The 24,436-nt window shown below is 39.9% G+C and overlaps 1 protein-coding gene across 3 annotated transcripts in view; it reads left to right on the forward strand.

Moving 5' to 3' along the window:
* PTPRG (protein tyrosine phosphatase, receptor type G) overlaps positions 1-24,436 on the forward strand; it is a 775,368-nt gene that overhangs the window by 434,660 nt on the left and 316,272 nt on the right. For all 3 annotated transcript variants that reach the window (XM_027522433.1, XM_027522432.1, XM_027522435.1), the window contains exons 3-4: positions 8,666-8,845; positions 23,392-23,540. In XM_027522433.1, coding sequence (XP_027378234.1) covers positions 8,666-8,845; positions 23,392-23,540 — 329 coding nt within the window. The remainder of the gene's footprint in view (positions 1-8,665; positions 8,846-23,391; positions 23,541-24,436) is intronic.

Raw genomic sequence — 24,436 nt, forward strand, 5'->3', positions numbered from 1 at the left:
TACGCACTGTGAATTCATAGCCAGGGACTTCAGGACCTCATCTTTTGTCTAAATGAGATCTTAAAAGCCTTACCCAAGTTTATCCTCTCCTCTAGGGAGAGAGGAAAGGAAGGAAGGGGAATCAGGTGATGTTATCCTTATACATTCCATCCAGCATGCGTTCCTGATTTTTATCTTTATAATTTGACATTTTCTTCCTAGTGATGAATGTGGAAAGCGCTGAGTGATTTAACTGTTGGTATTTTTAAACTAACATTCTGATTATCTCCTATATTTCTTCAGTCACAAATAGCAGAAAGCCTAATCAAGAAGTTTTGACTACAAAGACACTTAAAATTGAGAAGTCTAGAGATCAAATTTGAATCTCAGCGTTTGTTCGGTCAGGTCCTGTCCCTTCTCCTCACCGCCTGCCTTTTTCCTTGTCAGCTTTGGCCTCCACCCCATTCAGTCTTGGTTCCAAGTCAGTCCATTCCTCGCCTCTTCTCTGTTCCCATTCAGGGAGGAAGAAGGTTGTTCCCTCAGACTCAGAACTAAAATCTGGAGCCTGGATTTAAATGTTGTTGTTCGGTCACTGAGTCGTGTCTGACTTTTTGGGACCCGATGGACTGCAGCATGCCAGGTTTCCCTGCCCTTCATTATCTCCTGGAATTTGCTTAGAGTCATGTCCATCGAGTCAGCAATGCTGTCTAACCATCTCATCCTCTGCTGTCCCCTGCTCCTTTTTCTTTCAGTCTCTCCCAGCACCAGGGTCTTTTCCAATGAGTCAGTTCTTTGCATCAGGTGGCCACAGTATTGGAGCTTCAGCTTCACCATTAGTCTTTCCAATGAATATACAGAGTTTATTTCCTTTAAGATTGACATGTTTGGTCTTCTTACAGTCCAAGGGAGCGAGTCGCAAGAGTCTTCTCCACCACCACATTTAAAAATCATCAATTATTCATGCTCACCCTTCTTTATGATTCACCTCTCACATCTGTATATGACTAGGAAAAGCCATAGATTTGAATATACAGACCTTTGTCGGCAAAGGTTAGATTGAATCCTATCAATTCAGTTCAGTTCAGTCGTGTCCAGATCTTTGCAACTCCATGGACTGTAGCATGCCAGGCTTCCCTGACCATCACCAACTCCCAGAGCTTGCTCAAACTCATGTCCTTTGAGTCAGTGATACCATCCAACCATCTCATCTTCTGTCGTCCCCTTCTCCTTCTGCCTTCAATCTTTCCCAGCATCAGGGACTTTTCCAGTGAGTCAGCTCTTTGCATCAGGTGGCCAAAGTGTTGGCATTTTAGCTTCAGAATCAGTCCCCATGAATATTCAGGACTGATTTTCTTCAGGATTGATTGGTATGATCTCCTTGCAGTCCAAAGGACTCTCAAGAGTCTTCTCTAAACCTCATACCTAAAACATTTCCTCTGAGCAGGAAAATCCCCTCTACTCAGTGGTTTAGTCCTGGATTAACACTCCTTCCTGAGTCAGTCTCTTGTCAAGGACAATGGAATTAAACCAAGGGCCAGATAAGCGATCAGGTGCTAGTTTTGGAGCCCTGGAGCAGGGTCACATCATCCAGAATTTAGTTTTGGTTGTGGTTTCCAGGTGAAAGTACAGATAATCACGCTTACCGAGCTCTATTAGTATGTGCCATGTACTGGTGGATGCACTCTGTAATTATTTGTGTAATCCTCACCAGATCCTTGTGGTTACTTTCAGGACTGTATACAGTGAGAGTGAATGTTAGCTAAAATGTCAGCAAAATTTAATATGCCTGTTTGATTCTTTCAGGTGTTACAGGAAGTATTCTTGTAATATTTAGAACTCTTTGGAGTTTTAGAGATGATCTAGAGATCAGTAACATGAATGCTTTTTAGTCCTTTTTCCATTTTTCATGTATACAGTGTTTAACTTACAACACGTAGTTAGCTACCAGGGGTGGAAAATGCAGAAGAATCCTAAGTTAAGACCCATAAACTTTTTTAATTAAAAAATAGAACAGTTTAAATACGTGGTTTAGATTTGGGAGAAAAAACATTAATTATACTGTTAGGTTTAAAAATGAACATATATTATTTTTGGATTGTTGCTGTTGGTTAAAAGTAGACACCAAGATGCCTGGATCAAGGTAATGCTTTTAATGTAAATTCCTTGAGGGAGGCATTAATAAGCATATTTGACTAGTAACAACATATAACATGTATATTAGCTTTGTTTTTAATTAGATTTAGACAGAATTCATTATTTTTAATGGCTTTTCATTAGTGAATAGAAACCATTATTTGGATGTGTTATTAGTAAAATAAATTCAAGGTGTATGCTTATTTTCTGCAAAGAATCTCTTAGGTATTTAAATAAACCATTGTTTGGAATACAAATCATAGACATTTGAAATTCTTTGCTTTTAGACAAAAGTATGATTTATATGCTCTAAAAATAGCACTTTTATCTCTTTTTCTCAGCTCAGGTGTTAGTAGTGAGCTACATTGAAGTGAGATGGTTTACTTACACTACAGAAAAGTCGTACTGCTAACCAGGTATATTTGCTCCTCTTCATTTTTCAAGTAATATTGTTGGAGATGTGGAGGGGGTTGAGATGTGTCTCTCAGATTTTTATTTTTCTTTGAACACATTAGCTTAGTTTGGGTTCAGAATTTATGCATGTCAACCAAGTTCTTAAATATGCCTTAAAGAAGCAGTGCCCATTAAGCAGGACCTCAGACGTGAACCCAGATTTACAGTATTTGCCATTATTTTCACATGGGGAATTGTCTACCTTAAACAGGCCAGTTGGAATTAATCTCCAGTTGTGTGATTTATTTACCCTCCTGTAGAAATATGTCTTCTTGGTGCTAGTCTACTGCGTTGTAAGCATCTCAAAATGAGAAAATACAGTGACTTGTTAATGGTACACCATGGAGGTAGAGGTGGGTTCTTTTCATGTGCAAATAAGCCGTAAATTAATAATGTTTTCCCTTAGCTATAGTTTGTCCAACTTTTTTGGAGGTTTTTATGTAACCTTAAATAATGAAATATCCTTCTTTAGGCCACCTCTCTTTTCCTTTGGCATTGCTCTGTGCAAATTTCTTTCTTACAAAGAGGGTGTGACAATAAACACAGCGTTATCTGTAAATCAGTATCCATCTCCTTCATCCGCTAGGCCATAGAGCTACCCCCAAATATGTAACAGTAAAGTCAGTAAAATCTAGATATTAAAATGTAGCCCACTTAACAACACTTAGGTTTTATTTGCTGTCTGTGAGTTTCATAAATATGTCTTCCTCTTTCTTCCAACCTTTATTCAGAGCTCATGGGTTTTCTGACTAATTTCCATGTTTGGTTCCATTTTCAGTCTCAAATACCACATTGCAGTTTTGGTCTCGGCTCCTAAATCTTCTTTGGTCTGTGACAGTTTTTATTGTTTTTCCTTGCTTGTCATTACCTCAAGGTTTTTAAAGGACTATCGGCCAAGTGTTTTGTAGAATGTTCCGTTCCTCAGTTTGGGTTTGTCTGATGTTTTCCTCATCATGGGGGTTATGGATTTTTAAAAAAGAATCCAAGAGTGGTTCTGTACCCTTCTTACCACATCCTAACAGGATGTGCGTGATAATCCGTGATACCAAAGATGGGGTTGACCTCCACCACTTGGCTGAGATGCTATTTACCAGGCTTCTCCATTGAGAAGTTGCCTTTCTCTCCTTTTCTGCCTTATTCTTGGGAAGCTAGTCCCTAAATGCAGCAGGTGCTAGGATTAAACTTCACTTCCTGAAGGGGTCAGCTGTCCTTCTGACTCTTGTCCTCTGCCTATGCCGGAAGCACTTGGACCTACTGAATTTCTCTCCACTTCTGATGTAAATTTCTCTCCTTCAGGTGTCTCTCCTCTCTCCCTGTGTAGCGCTTAATGCCTGCCTCCACCTACCTTAGCCCTTGCTTGGGTGCACAGTTACTTCCTTCATTATATATGGTCGGGCTCTTGAGGGATTGCTATGTGTTTTATAACACAGTAACAGTGGCGATAATCACACCAGCCACCACATACTGAGTTTCTATTGTTTTTTTCTTATACTGAGTATCTTCTGTGGATTATCTCATCTGATCCTCGTAATCAGCGTTTGAAGTCAAATCACTGATGTTCCCCGTTTGTTGTACAGATGAGCTGACAGAGGCATCCGTCGCATCTCTGCCCCCCAACCACCATTTCTTAGCACTGAGCCTGGTACTGAGCATTTGTTGAGTCAGTGTTGAAGTGACTTTGGTGATGAAGTAATGAGCAAGACTAAGTTTCCTCCTTGATTGACCTTTGATTAGAGAGCTCTGCTAAAGCGTAGAAAAAACGAGCGTCTTGAGAATAATCGTTTCCCAAAAGGTTTAGAAAGTAAAGTTTTATCCTTTCTTTTAAAAAACTTTAATTGCTGTTGGTGGACTTGTTAAGTTTGCACATAGATTCTATCCTGCATATCATGTCTTTGCTAATACAGTGTTACTGTATCACTGTTCAGATTAATGTAATATCTTAATGAAGAAACGAGTGTTTACTTTGAAAGCTGACATCTTGAGTCCAGGAAATGAAGACTTAGGAAGAAATCAGCAGATAGAAGTGTAGAATTAAAACCAAAGTAATGACAGAGAACATGTCATGAGAAGATAGACCTATGGAAGATTGCTTAATGTCATCTTCCAATTTATGTGTTTGTGGTAAAAATATGTATACTAGGAGCTCATTGTCCATATGGTTCTATGCTAGACAGTAGAATCAAGTCAAACAACGTAGAGAAGGAACCTGTTCTCATAGAGTAATGAGCTGGTGGGGAAGCCAGACACTAAAGAGTAAATAATTACATTCATGATCAGACATCCTTAGGAAAACAAGAACCCATTGCCAGGAGAATACAGAATCCTGTGCATTTCTTATGAAAGCCTCCTTGACAAGGGGATATTTACACTGAGGTCAAACCTTCAGCCAGGAGTTTCAGATGTATTCATTGAATTTATTAAAAGGAAAATACTGGGAATTCCCTGGCAGTCCAATGACTAAGACTCCACACGTCTACTGCATGGGGCATGGGTTTGAGCCCTGGTCAGGTAATTAAGATCTCCCTTGTGTCCAGCCCCCCCAAAAGAAAATATTTTTCATTCTAGATTGAGGGAAAGTCACTGTTAAATTCCCTTGGTACTAATATGTTGGCAGTATGTCTCAATCAGATCTAATTCATACTAGACTCTTAACAGGTGAACAGGGAGTCGCTGTTGGCAGCCAAGCTACCCTGCGGTTTCTACCTGTGAGCCCCATGCCTCCCCTTTTTGAGAAGATAGCCTTGCATATTAGATTGTCATGTTGGAGTTGGTGAACTGCTCTAAATAGGTCCAGCTGTTAAAATGCAGATATTCTAAGCAAGAGTCAGTAAGAGGAAACAAAAATGCATATGACTTTTTCTTCTTATTTTAGGCGGGTAATCGCAGACCTGAGAGAGGAAGGCTTCTTGCTAATTGTTTTCCCTCCTTCAAAACCAGGTTTCAGTTAACCACAGTGGTATGGTTTTGTTTTGAGTCATGTTTTTAGCTTAAAGGCATTTACTCATAGTTTTGAAAAACAAAGCATTCAATGCTATGAGACTTGTGCATCTGGAAATGATTAATGATATAATTCTCCGTCCTTTATAAAGTGTCTGAACACTGAAGAGATTTATACAGTGTGGAACGGCAGTGGTGCTTCAGCGTGAGAATAGGTAATCGATACCTGCAAGCTTGGAAAAAGTGTTCTATTTCCTCCACTAATGACATAAGGGGTTTTTGCAAAGCAAGGGTGTCTGGAGCATGAAGCACTCCAAAGAAGAATTAATTTAAAATCTGAAGTGGAAGATCAGTTTCAATTAAAATTGCACTTGAGCAGATATTGGGTAGAAGTGTGAAAGCAAGCATGGTAGTTGGCTTAAATCTTCAGATTGTTACCAGTGAATAAATGAATCTCCCTGATATGAACCCTAATTATATTTTTATAGAGTGCTAACTTATATTTCACCCATGTCTGGCAGGTTATGAGAAATAATGTGAATGGCAAGTATCTATCAGATGTTACAGAGTATTTTTTTATTATTAGAGGTAGGATAACTACCAGGTGTCTAGGTGTTTTTACAAATGATGACTTGTGTTCTTAGTTCTTTGGAGTCACATGTGTTAGAATTGATTTTTTACCATGCATTTTTTTTCAAAGGTGTAATTTTATTATAGTGAGTTTCTGAAAGACATTATATACATACACACACACACACAATATTCTAACACTTCGCTTTCCATATTTCCAACATACAGGCCCAGTTGTAGCTTAGCCAGAATTAACATGGTGTTCAGCTATCAAATACATCAATGACACTTTATTCAATTTTTTAAGGAATCTTTTTGGTATGTGGAAGAAAATGTAGAGCAAATAGGATAATTGGAGCCATTCCCGTCCGCTTTCCTCTCTTTTTTTCTTCAAGTATATTGATGCAAGGTGAAACATACGCATGCACACTCCGTTCCTTCGTGACTCATCTCACACAGTCTTAGGGAATTCGACCAAGAGGTGACATGACATGAGCAAACAGCCCTTGACAATTCCTAATGTAGCTGGAATCCTACAGTAAAGGAAGTGGTGATGCTAACTTTTTGCAGAAAGTCTTCTGGCACTTACAAGTAATTTTGAAACGTGACCTGAGGTCGCTGAATCTTTGCCCATCAGTGAACTTGTTCTTTCTGATAGTCTTTGGGATGTGGATTAGGGAAGAGGACCCAGGCATAGAGTGAGGCTGAGCTCTTTGCCAGACATCAAGCATCTGAATCATTTTGGGGGCAGCTTTGTCAGTTACTCTTGCAGCCATGAAGCTTCCATTACTGTGACTGAAAAGGTTTTTGTGGTCACCTCTTTGTTCATGGTACTGCTGTCTGTATCTGCTGTGAGCTGTATCAGACTTAGGGCAGTAGGGAAATCCATGGTCAGTGAGTGTGTGGTGGGTGCTGGGCACAGGTGTCGACTTTTACTTGGTAGCAAGGAGACCTAAGATGTCCTCCTGTCTTCCATCATGCACGGCTAAGTATGGAATGAGGCAGAAAGGGATGGGTTCATGGATGAGTTGATCACCTAAAGTCACTTTGGCCATTCATCCTCTTTTATTTGATATGTGAAGAAATTTAAAGCTAAAAAAAAACCTGCTAGGAATACAAGTATGTGTATATGTTTGTTTATACACATACTAAACTGTATTGATTGAGAAGTCTAAGTTTTATCTTCTAATTATTATACAGTTATTATATGCTGCTATATATAAAATAGATAATTAAGAAGGACCTATGGTAAGCACCCACTCCAGTACTCTTGCCTGGAAAATCCCATGGACGGAGGGGCCTGGTGGCTGCAGTCCATGGGGTCGCTAGGAGTCGGACACGACTGAGCGACTTCACTTTATTTTTCACTTTCATGCATTGGAGAAGGAAATGACAAGCCACTCCAGTGTTCTTGCCTGGAGAATCCCAGGGACAGGGGAGCCTAATGGTCTGCCATCTGTGGGATCGCACAGAGTCGGACACGATTGAAGCAACTTAGCGGCAGCAGCATGGTATAGCACTGGGAGCTACTCAATATTCTCTAATGACCTCTGTGCAAAAAGAATCTGAAAAAGAATATATATGTGTGTGTGTATATATATATATATATATATATATATATAATTGAATCAGTTTGCAGTACACCTGAATGAACACAACATTATAAATCAACTGTACTCCAATATAAAATAGAATATTGAAAAAATTATACAGTTTAGACCTATTCTATATCTGGTTTTCAAACAAAAAATTTATCTTAATCTCTCTAGTAAATGATGTTTTTTCTAGTTGACTACTGCTGCTTTGTCATGTCACGAAGGTTGTAAAATTTTCTCTCCCTATGCCTGCTTGACACTCATTAGGGTTATGCATGATAGCTGCATTCTCTTTGTCTATGTCCGTGGCATATGCCCCTCCAAAATCTTTATATGAATGCTGAGTCCAGTCTTAAGGTAGCTTTGTGTCCCCATCTCCTATGACAGAGAGGGGCTGAGAAAGGGAAGTGGGTGCCTTAATACATATGTGTTCAAACTGGCTACACTGAAAAATCTCACGATTAGCCAAAGGAAAACCATATCCTATTGACTACATTGTTTGTAGTGACTCTCATCCCGTGTTGTGTTGCTTCTAATTTTTTTTCCAGTTCAGAAATTCCTAGAAACATAGCAAAAAGTTATGTTTCATATAATGTTCACAATAGCAGAACATGTTAAATTGATGAAGGTGTTTTCTTGTGAATAAATGCTCTGTTTATTTTAGGAAAATTATTTTTAAAACAATTTTTTTTTAATGTGAATAACTCTGACAACCCTTCTGCTCAATTTTCTTAATTGGGTAATGGAAAAAAAAAAGCAAATATTTGATTACAAATCAAGAAGCAAAACTGTCTCAAGTACCATTTTTTTCTTACCTTTTGTTGCCCTACCCAGCAAGTGGCTTGGGCTGATAGCTTTCCAGTGCACTAACATCATTAGGGTGGGGATACGTAGGACAGTGTATATTGGCAGATGACGTGCTTGACTTGTGTGTGTCTTATTCATTCCTTCCGTGCCCTTTGAGCCACAGGAGTTGAAATCTTGTTTTCTCTTAACAGGTGCCTACGGTCCTGAGTACTGGGTCACGTCCAGTGTCAGCTGTGGGGGCCGTCAGCAGTCGCCTATCGACATTTCAGACCAGCACGCACGCGTCAGTGAGGAGTACCAGGACCTGCAACTCGATGGCTTCGACAACGAGTCTTCTAACAAAACCTGGATGAAAAACACAGGGAAAACAGGTACAGCGTCTTCTTTACCTGCCTGTAGGCCAGTGTAAAATGTTGCTGGTGTCTCTGGTCTGTACCTTAACCATGACTTGCTCCTTTAGTTCTGCACGTTCCTATGGAGAACGTATAGCTGAGTGACAGCTCTGGAATTGACCCTCAGTTTAAGAACGGCTGCTTGCTGTGTGATTTTGGGCAAACTGCCTAACCACTTTGTGCTTAAAGATTTTTTTTTTTCAACATGATAGGGTAAAAATATAAAGATAAAAACGCATATGGATAATGAAATTGTATCAATCTCATAGAATTGTTAAAGATTTGAGTGGGTCAGTCCATGTAAAGTATATAGAATGAACTTTGAGACCTCTGTTCTAGTATGGTGACCACTAGCCATATGTTAGCTACATTTAAATTTAAATTAATTAAAGCTCAGTAAGATTAAAATTTATTCCATGTATAGTTTTGTTTTTGTTTCCTGCCTTCTTAGGGTATCTGTCTGCAATGTTGGAAAGCAGAGGAGACACACGTTCAGATCTTTGTATTTTGAGGGTAGAGGTAGGGGATCGCCTTTATTTTTTTCAGCTTTAAGATATAGGGCTTCCCAGGTGGTGCTAGGGGTAAAGAATCCCCCTTCCAGTGCAGGAAATGCAAGAGACATGTATTAGATCACTGGGTCAGGAAGGTCCCTGGAGTCAGAAATAGCAACCCACTGCAGTATTCTTGCCTGGAAAATTCCTTGGACAGGGAAGCCTGGCAGGATATAATCCATGGGGCTGCAAAGAGTCAGACACGACTGAGCGCCTGAGCACACATTAAGATATAATTGGCATATAACATTTTGCCATTTCATTTTATCGGTCATTTCTTTTGCAGTGCAGAGCTTTTTATTTTGGTGAGTCTCATTTGTTTGGTCGCATTTGCTTTTGTCATTTTTGTCGCTTGCATCATATCCAAATTTGTCGCTTGCATCATATCCAAATTATCATTGACATGACCAATGTCAAGGAGCTTTCTCCCTATGTTTTCTTGTAGGAGTTTTATAGTCTCAAGTCTTATATTTACATCTTTAATCAATTTTGTTACTTTTCATGAGGGATGTAAGGTAGTGGTCCAGCTTCATTCTTGTATGTGAATGTCTCATTTTTCCAACACCATTTATTGACGAGGCTATCCTTTTCCTGTGGAGTATTCTTGGCTCTTTTTTTAATTATGAGCAAATATTCCTATGTGTGGGTTTATTTCTTAGAATCTAGATTTTATTTCATTGGTTGATGTGTTTTGTTTTTTTTTTAATGCCTGTTCCATACCGTTTTGATTATCATAGCTTTGGAGTATCATTTGAAATCAAGAAGTATAATGCCTCCAGCTTTGTTCTTCTTTCTAAGGATTCCTTTTCTTAGGGTCTTAGGTGGTTTCATAGGAATTCTAGGATGGTTTTAACTTTTTCTGTGAAAAACGCTATTGGAATTTTGATAGGAATTTCAAAGAACCTATAGATCTCTTTGGGCAGTATTGTACTAGCCACGTTTCGTATGTTTGGTAGCCACGTATAGCTAGTGGCTACCATAACAGCCTGCATGGTCAGAGAACATTCTATCATTACAGAAATTTCTACTAGACATCACTGTGCCAAATGCACAGATGGAAATGCATTTCTTATCTCCCTTGAGAATTTGACTTGTTAATATTTGTTTTGTATTATAATACAGATGAACACTGTCTTATCCCTTTGTGTATCAGACCAGCAGTTTGATCCTCCGGCTTCCTTTTACCTACCTCACCTTTCACTTAGGGTCCATAAATATGAAATACCACATTTTCAGAATTGCTAATGCAAAATGCTTCCCTCTTAATCACTACCATGCAAATAACAGTTACAGATTGTTGATGGAAGTAGCAGAGATTGCCTTGCTCTGCCCCACTGTTTGATTTGAAAATAAATGTGTGGGTGTTATATTACATTTGTGCCTAGTGTTAACTGGGATTCTGTGGTGCTAAAGGTATTTTTTCTTATCTTATTTTTCTACTCTTATAACCCAACCCATTAAAACTGACTCTCTCTCTCTCTTTGGAACGATCCCTTTGTAACCAAGGATGTCAGTACAGAGCACTCTTAGCAGTCCCTCCAGGAGCCTTGGCTGCCTGAAGCCCTCATGCGAAGCTAAAATGACTTCATTATCTGTCTTTTGGTCCCATTCATGTTGTGGGTCACTGAGTTGCCTTTAAAAAAAAAAACATCTAAGTGGCTGCACGTACAACTTTAGGGCTCTATTTTCTTTCTCTGAACCAGCATTTGTCAGAGATTTTTTTTGTGGCTGATTGCTTTGAGTTGGTCTGACTTGATCTTAGAATTGTTTTCCACTCAACACAGTGGTTCCTGGCTTCGAGATCTTTTTCATAATGTCCCCATAAACAGGTCTTCGAGCATTATAGCAGGCTATCTTCTCCTGTACCTCGATTCATCCATTTGAGCATCTGCTCGGAACAAACTTGTATACCAGTGATATTATTTGTACACACCTTTTCACCTGCACCTTTCTACTCCCTGAGTTTAGATGGTGTGTTTATAGTTACAATTCAGATTTTATCTAACAGTAGCTCTGCTTTGTGTTTCAAATGTGAGTGTCCTTTGGAGATCCGTGATGGGAATATTACTCTACAGACAGTCTGAATGTGGTGGACGAGAGCTTTGCTCTGCTGGGGTAATCAGATCTGGGGGTTGAGTGCCACCTTGGTGCCACATTCCGGAAGCCTGCCAAAGGCAATTTGCTGGGCTCTCTGATACGGTTTTCTACTTGACTTGCAACGCTTGACAGCCTTCTGCAAAGATAACATGTTTCAGTGACAGCTTTCAGCTTGGTATCTCCAATGACAGGTTTTAGACAAGTGTAGGGTTCACTCAATGCAAGTTGATTCATGACCTTGGTCTTCCAGAAGCTGATTATCAATCTCTGTCACTCTCCTGGCCTCCAGAGTGATCCACAAGTTGTTGCCTGTCTGTGGGCGCATGCGCCTGACTTTAGAGCACAGCCATCTAAATATGAACGCATCTGTCTCTGAAATTCAGAAGCACGGCTTTCTGAGAAGCAGAAATAAATCTTTGTTACTTCTCAAACTGTGCTTATGACTTCAAAATTTATGACATCATACTAGACAGGCTAATAGCCCATGAATAATCAATCTATGATCTTTTTTTTTTTAAGTACCAACCATTTACAAAAAATTAATTTATTTATTTTAATTGGAGGCTAATTATTTTACAATACTGTGGTGATTTTTGCAATACATTGACATGAAATAGCCACGGGTGTACATGTGTCCCCCATCCTGAGCCCCCCTCCCACCTCCCTCCCCATCCCATCTCTCTGGGTTGTCTCAGTTCACCAGCTTTGAGTGCCCTATTTCATACATAGAACTTGAACTGATCATCTGTTTCACATATGGTAATATACATGTTTCAGTGCTCTTCTCTCAAATCATCCCACCCTTGTCTTCTCCCACGGAGTCCAAAAGTCTGTTCTTTTTATCTGTGTCTCATTTGCTCTCTTGTGTAAAAGGTTATCGTTACCATCTTTCTAAATTCCATATATTTGCGTTAATATACTGTATTGGTGTTTTTCTTTCTGACTTACTTCACTCTGTATAAAGGCTTCAGTTTCATCCACCTCATTAGAACTGATTCAATTGTGTTCTTTTTAATAGCTGAGTAATATTCCATTGTGTATATGTATCACAACTTTCTTATCCATTTGTCTGCCGATGGACATCTAGGTTGTTTCCATGTCCTAGCTATTGTAAACAGTGCTGCGATGAACATTGAGGTATGCAGTGTTAAATGTAAACATCGAATTGTATCTTCTGTTCTCTTAAAAGAGTTTCAATGTATGTTTCTCTAGAAACTTGGGTGCCTGAAAACCTGTCTTCTTGTTCTTTTTTTTTAAATATGCATGAACCTAGGAACAGCTTTATTCTCCTGTTCTTAAAATGCCAGATGAGTTCATAAATATTCCAGCATTTTTAGAGAAATGAGGATCCATTTGCTTTGTCTGTTATGTCTGGATCATATAAACTGAGCTGAACACAGTACAAATACAGGGCAGGATGCTGTGTATCTGAATTAACTGTCAGAGTTGATAATACCAACAGTGAATCGTATTGATAGGCAAGCTGGATAATATTAGTTTAAAAAAGTACATATCATTGTACTTTAGTTTTATAAGATTTGACTATTTGGAGAAACTGAATAGAGGGGACACAAGACCTCTGTATTATTTCTTAGAACTACATGTGGATCTACAGTTATCAGGAAGATTAAAAGTTTAATTAAAAAAAATTATATCATGAGCCACATTGTTGTTGTCATCATCATTCATTTTGGATCTAAATTTCTTGACTAGATGCCAAAAAACCTTATTTTTCTTGAGTCATTAATTTTTGAGCCCCAAAAGTCTTTTCTTGAAACTTGCACTTCTACAAAATAAATTCAGGAAGAGATACTTATTTTTTCTGTTGGAAATTTACAGGTCACTTATCTGTAAAATAGACTGTCTTGTGGATATTAAAATATGAATACAGAAAGTTAATATTTAAAGCGGCCTGTTACATACAGACAGTGACTTTGCCGTAAAACAGTTTGAATGTTCATATCTGTCTTAACCTGTGGAGAGGACCATATATCCAATCCAGCATAATCAATAGAGCAATGTGGTTGTCCCTAGTCCACTTCTCGAAAGTTGTTTAAAATATCTTTAGAAGACAGATATCATCTCTCTGTTTCTTTCCGAACAGCCGTAACTCTCTATTGTGCCAGTTCTCATTTGATTTCATCTAAAGTTATTTCCTTTTCTTTCATTTTTGTAGAATGAAAAGATAATGCATTCAACAAGAACGTTTCAAGAGAATCTTGCTGTTCCTAGCGTTAGCTTCGAACTAAATGATTGGAATTTAAGATGTAGATAGTGGTCCTGGTGTATGTTAATAAGCCATGGTCTCCTGAGAGTTTTAACTATTTGGAGGGTGTTTATTTTTCCACCTCTTTTTCTTTTACCTTACACTAAGGACAAAGAGTAAATACATTTGCCAAAATGCGCGTTACTACTGTTTTCACACTTCATATTGGTTTGCTCTATTTTTTCTTTGCCTACCTACTTTCTTATTTGTCTACATATACCTGACATAGATGGATTTAAAAAGTAGTTGTTAAATTAATAAAAGTAGATCCACAATTGGCAAAGTCTGCATAGATAAATTGTGGAGGAACCATGTCCTAACATGTTGCTGAGCCCATATAATTCAGACAAAGATTAGGAGACTGTTGCATCTGCTTTACTTCACCTAGTCCTTGGAGCTTTTATGATAAAGCAGTTCCATAAGAACCCACAGGTAAACTAAGTCTCAATGAACAGTCTCACCACAGGCTGGTAGAAAGAGAAAAATACAATCTTAAAAACAACCTCACTCATTTCCACATGCTAGTTTCGTGGCTGAGCACATCACCCCAGCTCAGTGCGAGAGGAGCATTTGACGCTGCTTCTCTTTTTGCTCACATGGTAAGCCCCACTCCACCCCCAGCCAAGCGAGTGTCTGACCAGAACGGACACTCTACATTCATTGCAGTTGCTGCTTGACCAACTGCTGCCTCCATGGTGCCCTGAAGAATCAGTGTTTTGAGCAAGGTTGATGGAGAAACTGACGCGAGCCTTACTTAGAGCCATCATTGGCTCCTTACAGGGTTTCCAGTGGTGATTTTCATGATGCTTGATTTCTGTCCAAATTCACGGACTTCTGTGCTCAGCCCTCACTCAGGAGGGAGTTCCATAGTTTGAGCATGACTGTCCAGGTGTCACACGCAGGGAGAGGGTGGGAAGATTTGGGAGAATGGCGTTGAAACATGTGAAATGTCATGTATGAAACGAGATGCCAGTCCAGGTTCAATGCACGATGCTGGATGCTTGGGGCTGGTGCACTGGGACGACCCAGAGGGATGGTATGGGGAGGGAGGAGGGAGGAGGGTTCAGGATGGGGAACACATGAGAAAAATTAATGAAAGAAAAAATTAAAAAAAGAAAAGCCTTTAACACCTCTGAGATTGGTAAGGAATATTCTAGGAATTCTCTGTGTGCTTGTCTTCTTGACCCTCACTGTCTGTGCTTCCTCTTCTTTCACTTTGTAATCTATTTCTGTCTGTTCATGAGTGTATCTCCACATGCTTTCGTTTTTTGTGGTTTTGCTCTCTCCCATCTTTTCTCTCACATCTCCCTGAATTTCCTGTCTCCTGTAACAAGACTGGCTGTTGCCTGTTGGTCTGTCTTTACCCCCAGCTCCTAACTTTGTCCCCTTTCTCTCCCTTCTTCCTGTTATCCTTATAGCTAGTCGCAGATGAGAACCGCGGTTTGAAAAGGGGTTTTGCTTACTCTATGTATGGAGTAGAGTGTTGAGCATTGATGGCGAAAATCTAAGTATGTCCTCATTTCAATAAAACCTCTATTCCTGGCATATTGATGTAGGACCGGTTTTTGGAACAAGTGAAAATACACACTGATCTCCCAAGTCCGTGTTCTTAGGGTTTCCAGTTTGGCTTGAGAAGAAACCGTTACTTATTTGTATTCTATCACCCACCACCCTATCGCAGTTATCTCAGTGATCCTTGACAGGTACTGAAGAGGGACTGGCATTGGATCTTTTCCCCTGGATCACATTTTCTTCTTTAAGCTATGAGTTTTTATGCCATTAATGAATTGGTTATTTTGCTCACAAAGAAGCTGCCAAGCTTTCTGATTAGAAGCAGAGCATCCGCCAAGTAGACAGATGTTTGAAAGCATCTGGGTGTTCAGCAGCATTGACGTTGGGCCTGCCCAACCCTGTCTTTGTAATACCCTGTAGCACCTCTGGTTAGCTCAAGGTTGCCCAAAAGAGAAAATTCAAGTGTAATTAAAAAAAAAGTCCGTTCCTCTTTGGGGCATGCTAAATGTGCTTTGGCTCTTCATTTTTTTAATTTTCCTATTTGAAATATCCAGATCCCTTATTATTTAGCCATTAAAAAGAGTGAAATAATGCCATTTGCAGCAACATGGATGGACCTAGAGATTGTCATACTGATGAAGTAAGAGAGAGAAGGGGAAATATCATACGACATCCTTTACATGTGGAATTTAGAAAGAAATTATACAGAGGAACTTACAAAACAGAAACAGACTCCCAGACTTGGAGAACGAACTTACGGTTGCAGGGGAGAGGGATAGTTAGGGAGTTGGGGATGAACGTGTACACATTGCTGTATTTTAAATGGATAACCAGCAAGGACCTAGTGTATAACACAGAGAAATCTGCTGAGTGTTATATGGCAGCCTGGATGGGAGGGGAATTTGGGGGAGAACAGATAACGTGTGTACGTGTGGCTGAGTGCCTTTGCTGTTCATCTGAAATTATCACAACATTGTTAATCGGCTGTACTCCAATACAACATAAAAAGTTTTTAAAAAATCAAATATCCAGATTCCTGGATTCTTGTCAGCCTGTTAGCGTTCAGTCTTGCCTGAACCCTGAAGTTCCAGTTGGAGCTATTTCCCTAGGTCTCTCTTTGCAAGACACACTGTAAGCTCTGTTTCCTGCCTGCCAAGCTCCACATCCTTTCTGTTATTCCCACAGCCCGAGCGCTCGCTCAGGTAGTAGCAGCTATCTTCTGGGTAAACTGAAGCTTAATTTACCAATTACAGAATGGGCCAACCAGCGCTTTGTTATGTAACTAGACTCACGTAGAGTTTGAACTTGGAGGGTACTTTTTAAAGTCCACTTTTCTGTTTTAGGGCACAGAACCTACTGGGTTGTCATCCAACATATTTTATGATTAAAGGGTCAAGTATTCTGCCTTGTCCATCTTGCTTAGTTTCAGTTCAGTTCAGTAGCTCAGTCATGTCCAACTCTGCGACCCCATGGACTGCAGCACGCCAGGCCTCCCTGTCCATCGCCAACTCCCAGAGTTTACTAAAATTCATGTCCATTGAGTCGGTGATGCCATCCAACCATCTCATCCTCTGTCGTCCCCTTCTCCTCCCACCTTCAATCTTTCCCAGCAACAGGGTCTTTTCCAGTGAGTCAGTTCTTCACATCAGGTGCTGGGGCCTGTTTTCCCCAACTATACACTCTGTGAGGGCGGGAGATAAAACCTCATTTAAAATCTTTCCTTTTCTTCCCTGTAGGTACAGGTAAATATTAGATAAAGTAAATGCTGGTGCCTATAGGGAAGTCAGTAGAAGGTTAGCACTTGAGCTTCTGTGTGTTGACTTCCAGACCAGGGAGTTTCTATGTGACCAGGAGCCCCAAAGCATTCCCTGATGCACACTGGAGTTGTGGGTGGTTGGGGGTCTCAGCATTAATGATCTAATAATGGTAGCCTTTCCCCATCTTGTATTGAAAGCTGGTTGACAAGTGGTGGAGGCAAGATACTGAGGCGCTTATTTTCCTTCTCTCATCGATTTTTAAAAAACTTTTGGCATCTGTTGCTATTTAGTCAGATTTTAGTGGGGATACTTGCTTTAGGCCAGCATTATTTAGACACATTGAGTATAATTTATTAACCATTAATGGATGTCCTGCAAAGAATGCAGTGAGTGCCTGGTCCTCAGTCACCCCGTCAAATTTGGAAAGTAATTCCTTATCCATGGTGTGACTCCTTATGTCTCCCCTGCCCCTATGCAGAGCATTTTTGCATTATGGGGAGCCCTGGACATAGGGGGAATCTATGAAAGCTGTGGATCCTCTTCCTGGAAGAACTGTTGTAAACAGTAGTTATACAATGCCATCTATTTTTTTAAATATAATCTTGAGGTATGCAGTATTATTATCTGACATCTGTGTACACTACAAGTCGATCAGCACCCCAAGTCTCATTACCATCAGTCACCGTACAGTTGATTCCCTCCACACATTTCACCCACCCCTGGTAACTGCTCCTCTGATCTCTGTGTCTATGAGTTTATTTTCATTTTAGTTTGCTCATTTTGTGTGTGTGTGTGTGTGTGTTTCCAGACATAACTGAAATAATGCACATCTGTCTTTCTCCTTCTGGCCTATTTCACTTAGAGCAATATCTTCAAAGTCCATTCATGTTGTTGCAAATGGCAAACTTTCTTTCTTTTTCGTGGCTGAGTAGTATTCCATTGTGTATACATACACCACGTCATCTTTGTCTGGTCGTCTCTCTGTGAGGCCTTAGGTTGTTTCTCTATCATGGCTGTTTTAAACATAGAGGTTCACTTACCTTTTCAAATTAGTTTTCATGTGCTTTGGATAAATGCCCAAGTGGAATGGGTAGGTCAAATGACAGTTCTGTTCTTACTTATTCTTACTGTTTTCTATAGTGAAAAAATCCCCACCAACGGTGCCCAAAGTTTCTCTTTTGTCCACACCATTGCCAGTACTTACTTCTTGTCTTTCTGGCGATAGCCCTTGTAACAGGTGCGAGGTGATTCACACTGTGATTTTGTTTTGCATCTTCCTATTAATTAGTCATGTTGAACATCTTTGCGTGTGCCTGTTGGCCATCTGTATGTCTTCTCTGGAAAAATGTCTACTTAGATCCTGTACCTAATTTTCAATCAGATTGTTAGTCTTATTGTCATTGAATTCTGTCAGTTCTCTGTATTCACCCCTTAGTGGGTATACACATTGCAAGCACCTTCTCCCCTTTAATAGGTTGCCTTTTCTTTTCTTTTAAATTGTGTTTCCTTTTTTTGAAAGATGTATATTTACTTGTTTTATGGCTGCACCGAGTCTTCACTCCTGTGCGAGCACTGTTCTGTAGTTGCAGCTGGTGGGAGCTACTCTCGTTGCAGTGTGTGGGCTTGTCTTGTCGTAGAGACAGGCTCTAGGTGCAAGGGCTTCAGTAGCGGTGACTCCTGGGCTCTGGGGCACAGTTTCAATAGTTGCGGCATATAGGGTTAGTTGCTCTGCGGCATGTGGGATCTTCCCAGAATGCGGATTGAACCTGTGCCCCCTGCATTGGCAGGCGGATTCCTAACCAATGAGCCAACCAGGGAATCCCCTGCTGTTTCATTTTGATGGTGGTTTCTTTCTCTGTGCAGAAGCTTTTCACTTTGATATATTCCCATTTGTTTATTTTTGCTTTTGTTTTTCTTGTTTTTATAGTCAGATCCAGAAAAGAATGAGTAAGACCCATGTCAAAGAGTTTACCACCTATGTTTTCTTCTAGGAAGTTTGTGGTTTTGGTCTTTTAGTCAGATCTTTAATTCATTTTGAGTTAATTTTTGCATATGATATGAAATGGTAGTGTTCATTCTTTGTATGTGACTGCCCAGTTTTCCCAACACCATTTGTTGAAAAGTCTATCCTCTCTCCATCATATGTTCTTTGCTCCTTGTAAATTAATTGCCCATATATGTATGGATTTATTTCTGGGTGCTTACAATGCCATCTTCATGCAGTAATGTGGTGAATGAATAACTCTTCTGGGCATTCACCCTATGTCAACTATTGTGATCCCACAACAAACTTGTGAAGTTGCTGTTGTATTATTCCACTTTTAAGAATAGGAATGGAAGCACCCAGAATTGCAGTAACTTTATCAAAACTGGATAGTGGCAGATCTAGGACTGAAATCCAGACCCAAGTGGCTCCAGAGTCCAACTCCATTTATGACCCCATGCTCAGAATTTTACTTCCTGTTTCAGGAGGGCATAGACCCCCAAATCTGTGAGTAGCTGTTGCTATGGACTTTGGAATCCAGGTTAAAGATTCTGAATTTGAAACCTATATCTTCTACTTCCTCCATCATTCTGCTTTGACTTCATCAAAATCCATGTTAGCAGTTGAACAGCCAGAGGGCCTTATTCTATAAAGTCCACTCCTAGGTAACTTACCTGCCTCCTCATCCTCTTCCTAGCCCATCTTTCTCCAGTCTTTAGCTGTTGCTTGCTACCTTCTTTGTTGCTTGCTACCTTCTTAAATGTCGCCTTACCCAGATTCACTTTTTTGTGCTATTGTTTTAAAACTTAAATTAAAATGTATTTGTTTATTATTATCATAGTTTCATTTACCTATCATACTATACTACTGTTTTTCAGTTGACTCCCTTCATTTTAATTAAAATGAATTGATTTTAAAACAAAACATTTCATCAACACCTTAATGCAAAAACCTGTACTATTTGACATGTGATAGACATATGTAAAAAATTATGCCTATAAGCTGTGAAAGTAAATCAAAGGTACCAGTGTTATTACGTTCTAGCTTAAATACTTCTGGTAAAAGGGGGAAATGAATGAGTATCATTTGAAGTGTGGAGTGCATATTAGACATCAAATTAAGATTATGTTTTCCATTGATAAGCCCAAAAGGATAAAAATAATGGAAATATGTTTTTTACTCGATGTTATAGTAAATTCAAAGCAGCTACTCAACACTTAACATCTCAAGTATTTGGGCCACATCTACCTTTGCTGTTTGTTGTTTCTGCTCAAGGACACAGTTTTGTTTTGTGAGAAAAACAATACTGCTTTAGAGTGGAACTCTGAAAGTGAAAGTACAGGTGTGGTCACCCCTCTGCGCTGTGCTTCTTTTGACAATAACCGACATTGACCGTGCACTTGCTGAATTGCTGGCACTGTTCAGCGCTTTGTGTGTGTGATTTCCTTCACACATCAAAACAGCCTCACCAGGTAGGCACTGTTAATGCCATTTGAGTAATGATGGAAACCGAGACACAGAGAAGTCAGATAACTTGCCCAAGGTCACCCAGCTTTTAAGTGGCAGAACAAGATCCTCACCCAGGTCTGTCCGTCTTCTGAGCTCGAGGCTCTTACCACATTCTGTGCTCTGCAGCACCTACCTCTGGTACATTTTGTTCTGAAGCAGAGCTGTGTTATCTGTGGTCGGCAGAAACTTGTTGCATGGTAGCTGGGCAAGTTCTCTCTTCCCAGTGTTCCGTGTAAACAAAAATGTAAGCCGTAAGCTGCTTTCAGAAGGTTGGGGCAGTACGTGCTTGTAGCATGCTGTGTTCTCTAGTGAGAGATACTGTAAAATGAAAAATGAGATTAGTGTTTCAGGTTGTACGGTTGCCTAATTATGCTTTTAATTATTCATGTAAAACAAGTAAAATGACCCCTGACAGAGACATAAATGATTTAGGTAAAATCAAATATTTATAAGATGCTGCTGAGTCCCTGGATGTATTGTAACAGATGCACTCCAAATGCTTTGCCTCCGTCCTTTGGATGCAAAATGGTAAGTATAGAATCTGTAACCGGCTGAGAGTCATCAACAGTGTTTAGGACACTACTGAGCGAATTCATAGGTATTTTGGCTTTGGCACGCAGGTTCAAAATAATAGTTAGTCTTCTAAAAATATTATATCCTAGAGATCACCCATTCCAGCGTTCTTGCCTGGAGAATCCCAGAGACAGGGGAGCCTGGTGGGCTGCCGTCTATGGGGTTGCATAGAGTTGGATATGACTGAAGCGACTTAGCAGCAGCAGCAACAGAGATCACCAAATGACAACCCCCTCCTGCTTGTTCTTACTTTTTTTTAGTGGTTGGGAAAATTAAAAAAAAGAAAAAAGGAGAAAAATATTCCATAACCTGTGAAAATTATATCCAAATTGTAGTATGGATAAGTTTTTATTGGAACAAAGCCTCACCTGAGCATTTACTTACTGTGTTTCACTGCTTCTGCGTTATGAACACTGTTAAGTAGTTGAAAAGGAGCCATAGGACCCACCAGTCCTTCAGTATGTCTTATCTTAACCTTTTACAGAAGAAGTTCGCCAACCCTTCTTCTAAACCATGCTAGCAGAAATAAAGGTGGAACAAAGCTGTAGCATATTCAATCAGCCTAAGAAACACTTTTATTTCATCTTATCCTTTAATCTCCATTCTACTAATTGAATATTTTTCAGAAGTTGGAGGAAAACTGCCTTTTGAATGCAGTAAAAAGGGATTTACACAAACAGGTTTCCTTCACTTCCTTTTAGTGCTCCCTTAATATAGAGAAGTGCTGAAACTAATTATACTTGTTTTAGAAATGGGTCATTAGTTTAGTCTCTATCTTTTATGGAGACCTAATTTTCATGCAGGATTTCTCTCTAAGACTCGAACTGGGATCTCTTTAGGAAGAGCAGATGATGAGGATATGAAAGGTTTTCCCTGCCTTAAAAAAGCTTAGCTTTTGATCACAAACCATTTAATATATTGATTGGAACTTAATGTGTATTTAGCAGCCAATAAGTATTTGAATGAATGAATTCAGTTCAAACAACAAGGAGGGGGAAATATATGACTTACAAAATAAAATCTTTTTATCCACTTGGGTATTACATTCCTTTTGGAAAAATAATTTTTCTGCTAGTATAAGTCCATGTTTTTGGTTCTTGATTTTTCTTTTCCAGGTTTTAAGGAAGAGAGATGTGGTTTTGAAATTCAGGATTTGAATTGATTGACCTTTTTTCAGATGGGCTAAGCAAAAGTTTCCTAGAATTAAAAGAAATAGTAAAGTAAATCTACTAAAACGCAGTTATTTGAGTGACTTACTGAGAATTTTGACTGCACTTTCCTGTACACCGTATCAAATATGAACACATTCCCCAACCCTGGCTGTCTTCCCTTTATTGTTGCCTCAATATTGGTTTCTTGTAGTCACTAAGTCATGTCCAACTCTTTATAACGCAATAGACTGTAGGCTGCCAGGCTTCTCTGTCCATGGGACTTCCCAGGCAAGGATGCTGGAGTGGGTTGCCATTTCCTCATCCAGGGGATCTTCCTGACCCAGGGATTGAACCTGGATCTCCTGCGTCGGCAGACAGATTTTTTACCACTGAAAAGCCTGCCTTAGTATTTGTAGACCCTGCAAGTATTATTACTTGATACGTTGCCTAAGTTTTCTGATTGAAGAAACATGTCTTTTGCATCCAGCCTATGTGTATTTCCATCTCATTCCAGAGTGAATCTTGGGGTGGCACCAGGCGAAAGAAGTGAAAGTGTGAGTCACTCAGCTGTGTCTGACTCTGCGATCCCATGGTCTGTAGCCTGCCAGGCTCCTCTGTCCGTGGGATTCTCCTGGCAGGAATACTGCAGTGGTTTGCCATTTCCTTCTCTAGGGGATCTTTCCAACCCAGGGATCGAACCCAGGTCTCCTGCACTGCAGGCAGATTGCTTACCAGCTGAGCCACTAGGGAAGCCCTAGGAATCAGTGTTTTAAGAAAGAGAAATAATTTTGATCATCAAGCAGATTTAGGAGACCTGAATCAAAGCAGCGTATTCTGTTATTGTCTGTGATGTGTGCTTGTGTTTTCTTTTCCAACTATGAAATGGATAAATTCTGAGACCATTCCCTGGGAATTTTCAGAAGTTAGAGTCAACTGACTCTTGAGAGCATTCTTCACCTAGAATGTGCTAATGTGTGCAAACTGATGTTTGGGGTTTGCGTTTTAACAGGTACATGAGGAAATAATTCACGTCGTATAACCATGAGCTTTTTTAATGTAGCAAAAGATATCTTTTCAGTTTGGTTTGGAAACTCATTGTTCACCCCCGCACCCTATTTTTCACAGTTGCCATCCTGCTGAAAGACGACTATTTTGTCAGCGGCGCTGGCCTGCCTGGCAGATTCAAAGCTGAGAAGGTGGAGTTTCACTGGGGCCACAGCAATGGCTCTGCCGGCTCTGAACACAGTGTCAACGGCAGGCGGTTTCCCGTGGAGGTGAGTGCAACCTGAGGCTTCAGGGACAGCTGGGTCCTGGGCCTTGGCGGTAACGGAGTGCTTTGTCTTTATCCCCCAGACATTTTGCGTGTAAAACTTGTACCATTCTTTCCTTTGTGTCTGAAAATCCTACATATATAGCATGACAGAGGATAGCTGTTCTCCAGTTTCTCATCTTTGTTTAATGGGCACAGCATATAGAAGTCACAAACATTGTGATTTGAGTCGACTTAAACCCTTGGTGGATGATTTCAAACCCTTGGTTTTATTTGACCCGATTTCTTCTCTCTGTCCGTTTCTGAAACCCTGCTTTCTAAAAGTGAAATTCTGTCTTCGTTTTGACCTTTTACAAAAGTGAAGGGGTAGTTGATTTGTGAATGGGAGTCTCAGAACCATCTCTCAACAGGGAAGATGCTTGAAAGGTTTGTGTGCTGCTGAAGAAGATGCTGTGGCCACTGGTCATATGATTCACTGTTACCTTTTTGGGATCAATGGTGTCATTTTGCCTCTATGTCTGTTTTCTCAGAGATCCATGCAGACGAAAGGGTGGGTGTGGTAGGTCAAGACATGTACTTGAGAGAGAGGGAAGGCTCAGTTCTCCAAGCTCTTGTTTTAATCTTGGTGGGGACAACACATCTGCTCCATTGCTAGCCTCATTTTTTTATATCTTTAATCACAGTCAGGATGTAAATATTCTTTCCTTGGGACAAGCGTATCTGTTGATTATTTGGATGCCCACATGGTAAGCTTTACAAATGTGTGAAAGAAGTAGGTAGGCTTGTACCCAAGCCTGTGACTGAACTCAAAACATGAAATGACAACTCTCTTAGGGTTTTATGACTTCAGTAAGTCATGACCTACTTGGGTCATCTGATGAATACTTTCAGTCCTTCTCC

Source organism: Bos indicus x Bos taurus, chromosome 22 (genome assembly GCF_003369695.1).
Source record: "Bos indicus x Bos taurus breed Angus x Brahman F1 hybrid chromosome 22, Bos_hybrid_MaternalHap_v2.0, whole genome shotgun sequence".
Classification (NCBI taxonomy): domain Eukaryota; kingdom Metazoa; phylum Chordata; class Mammalia; order Artiodactyla; family Bovidae; genus Bos; species Bos indicus x Bos taurus.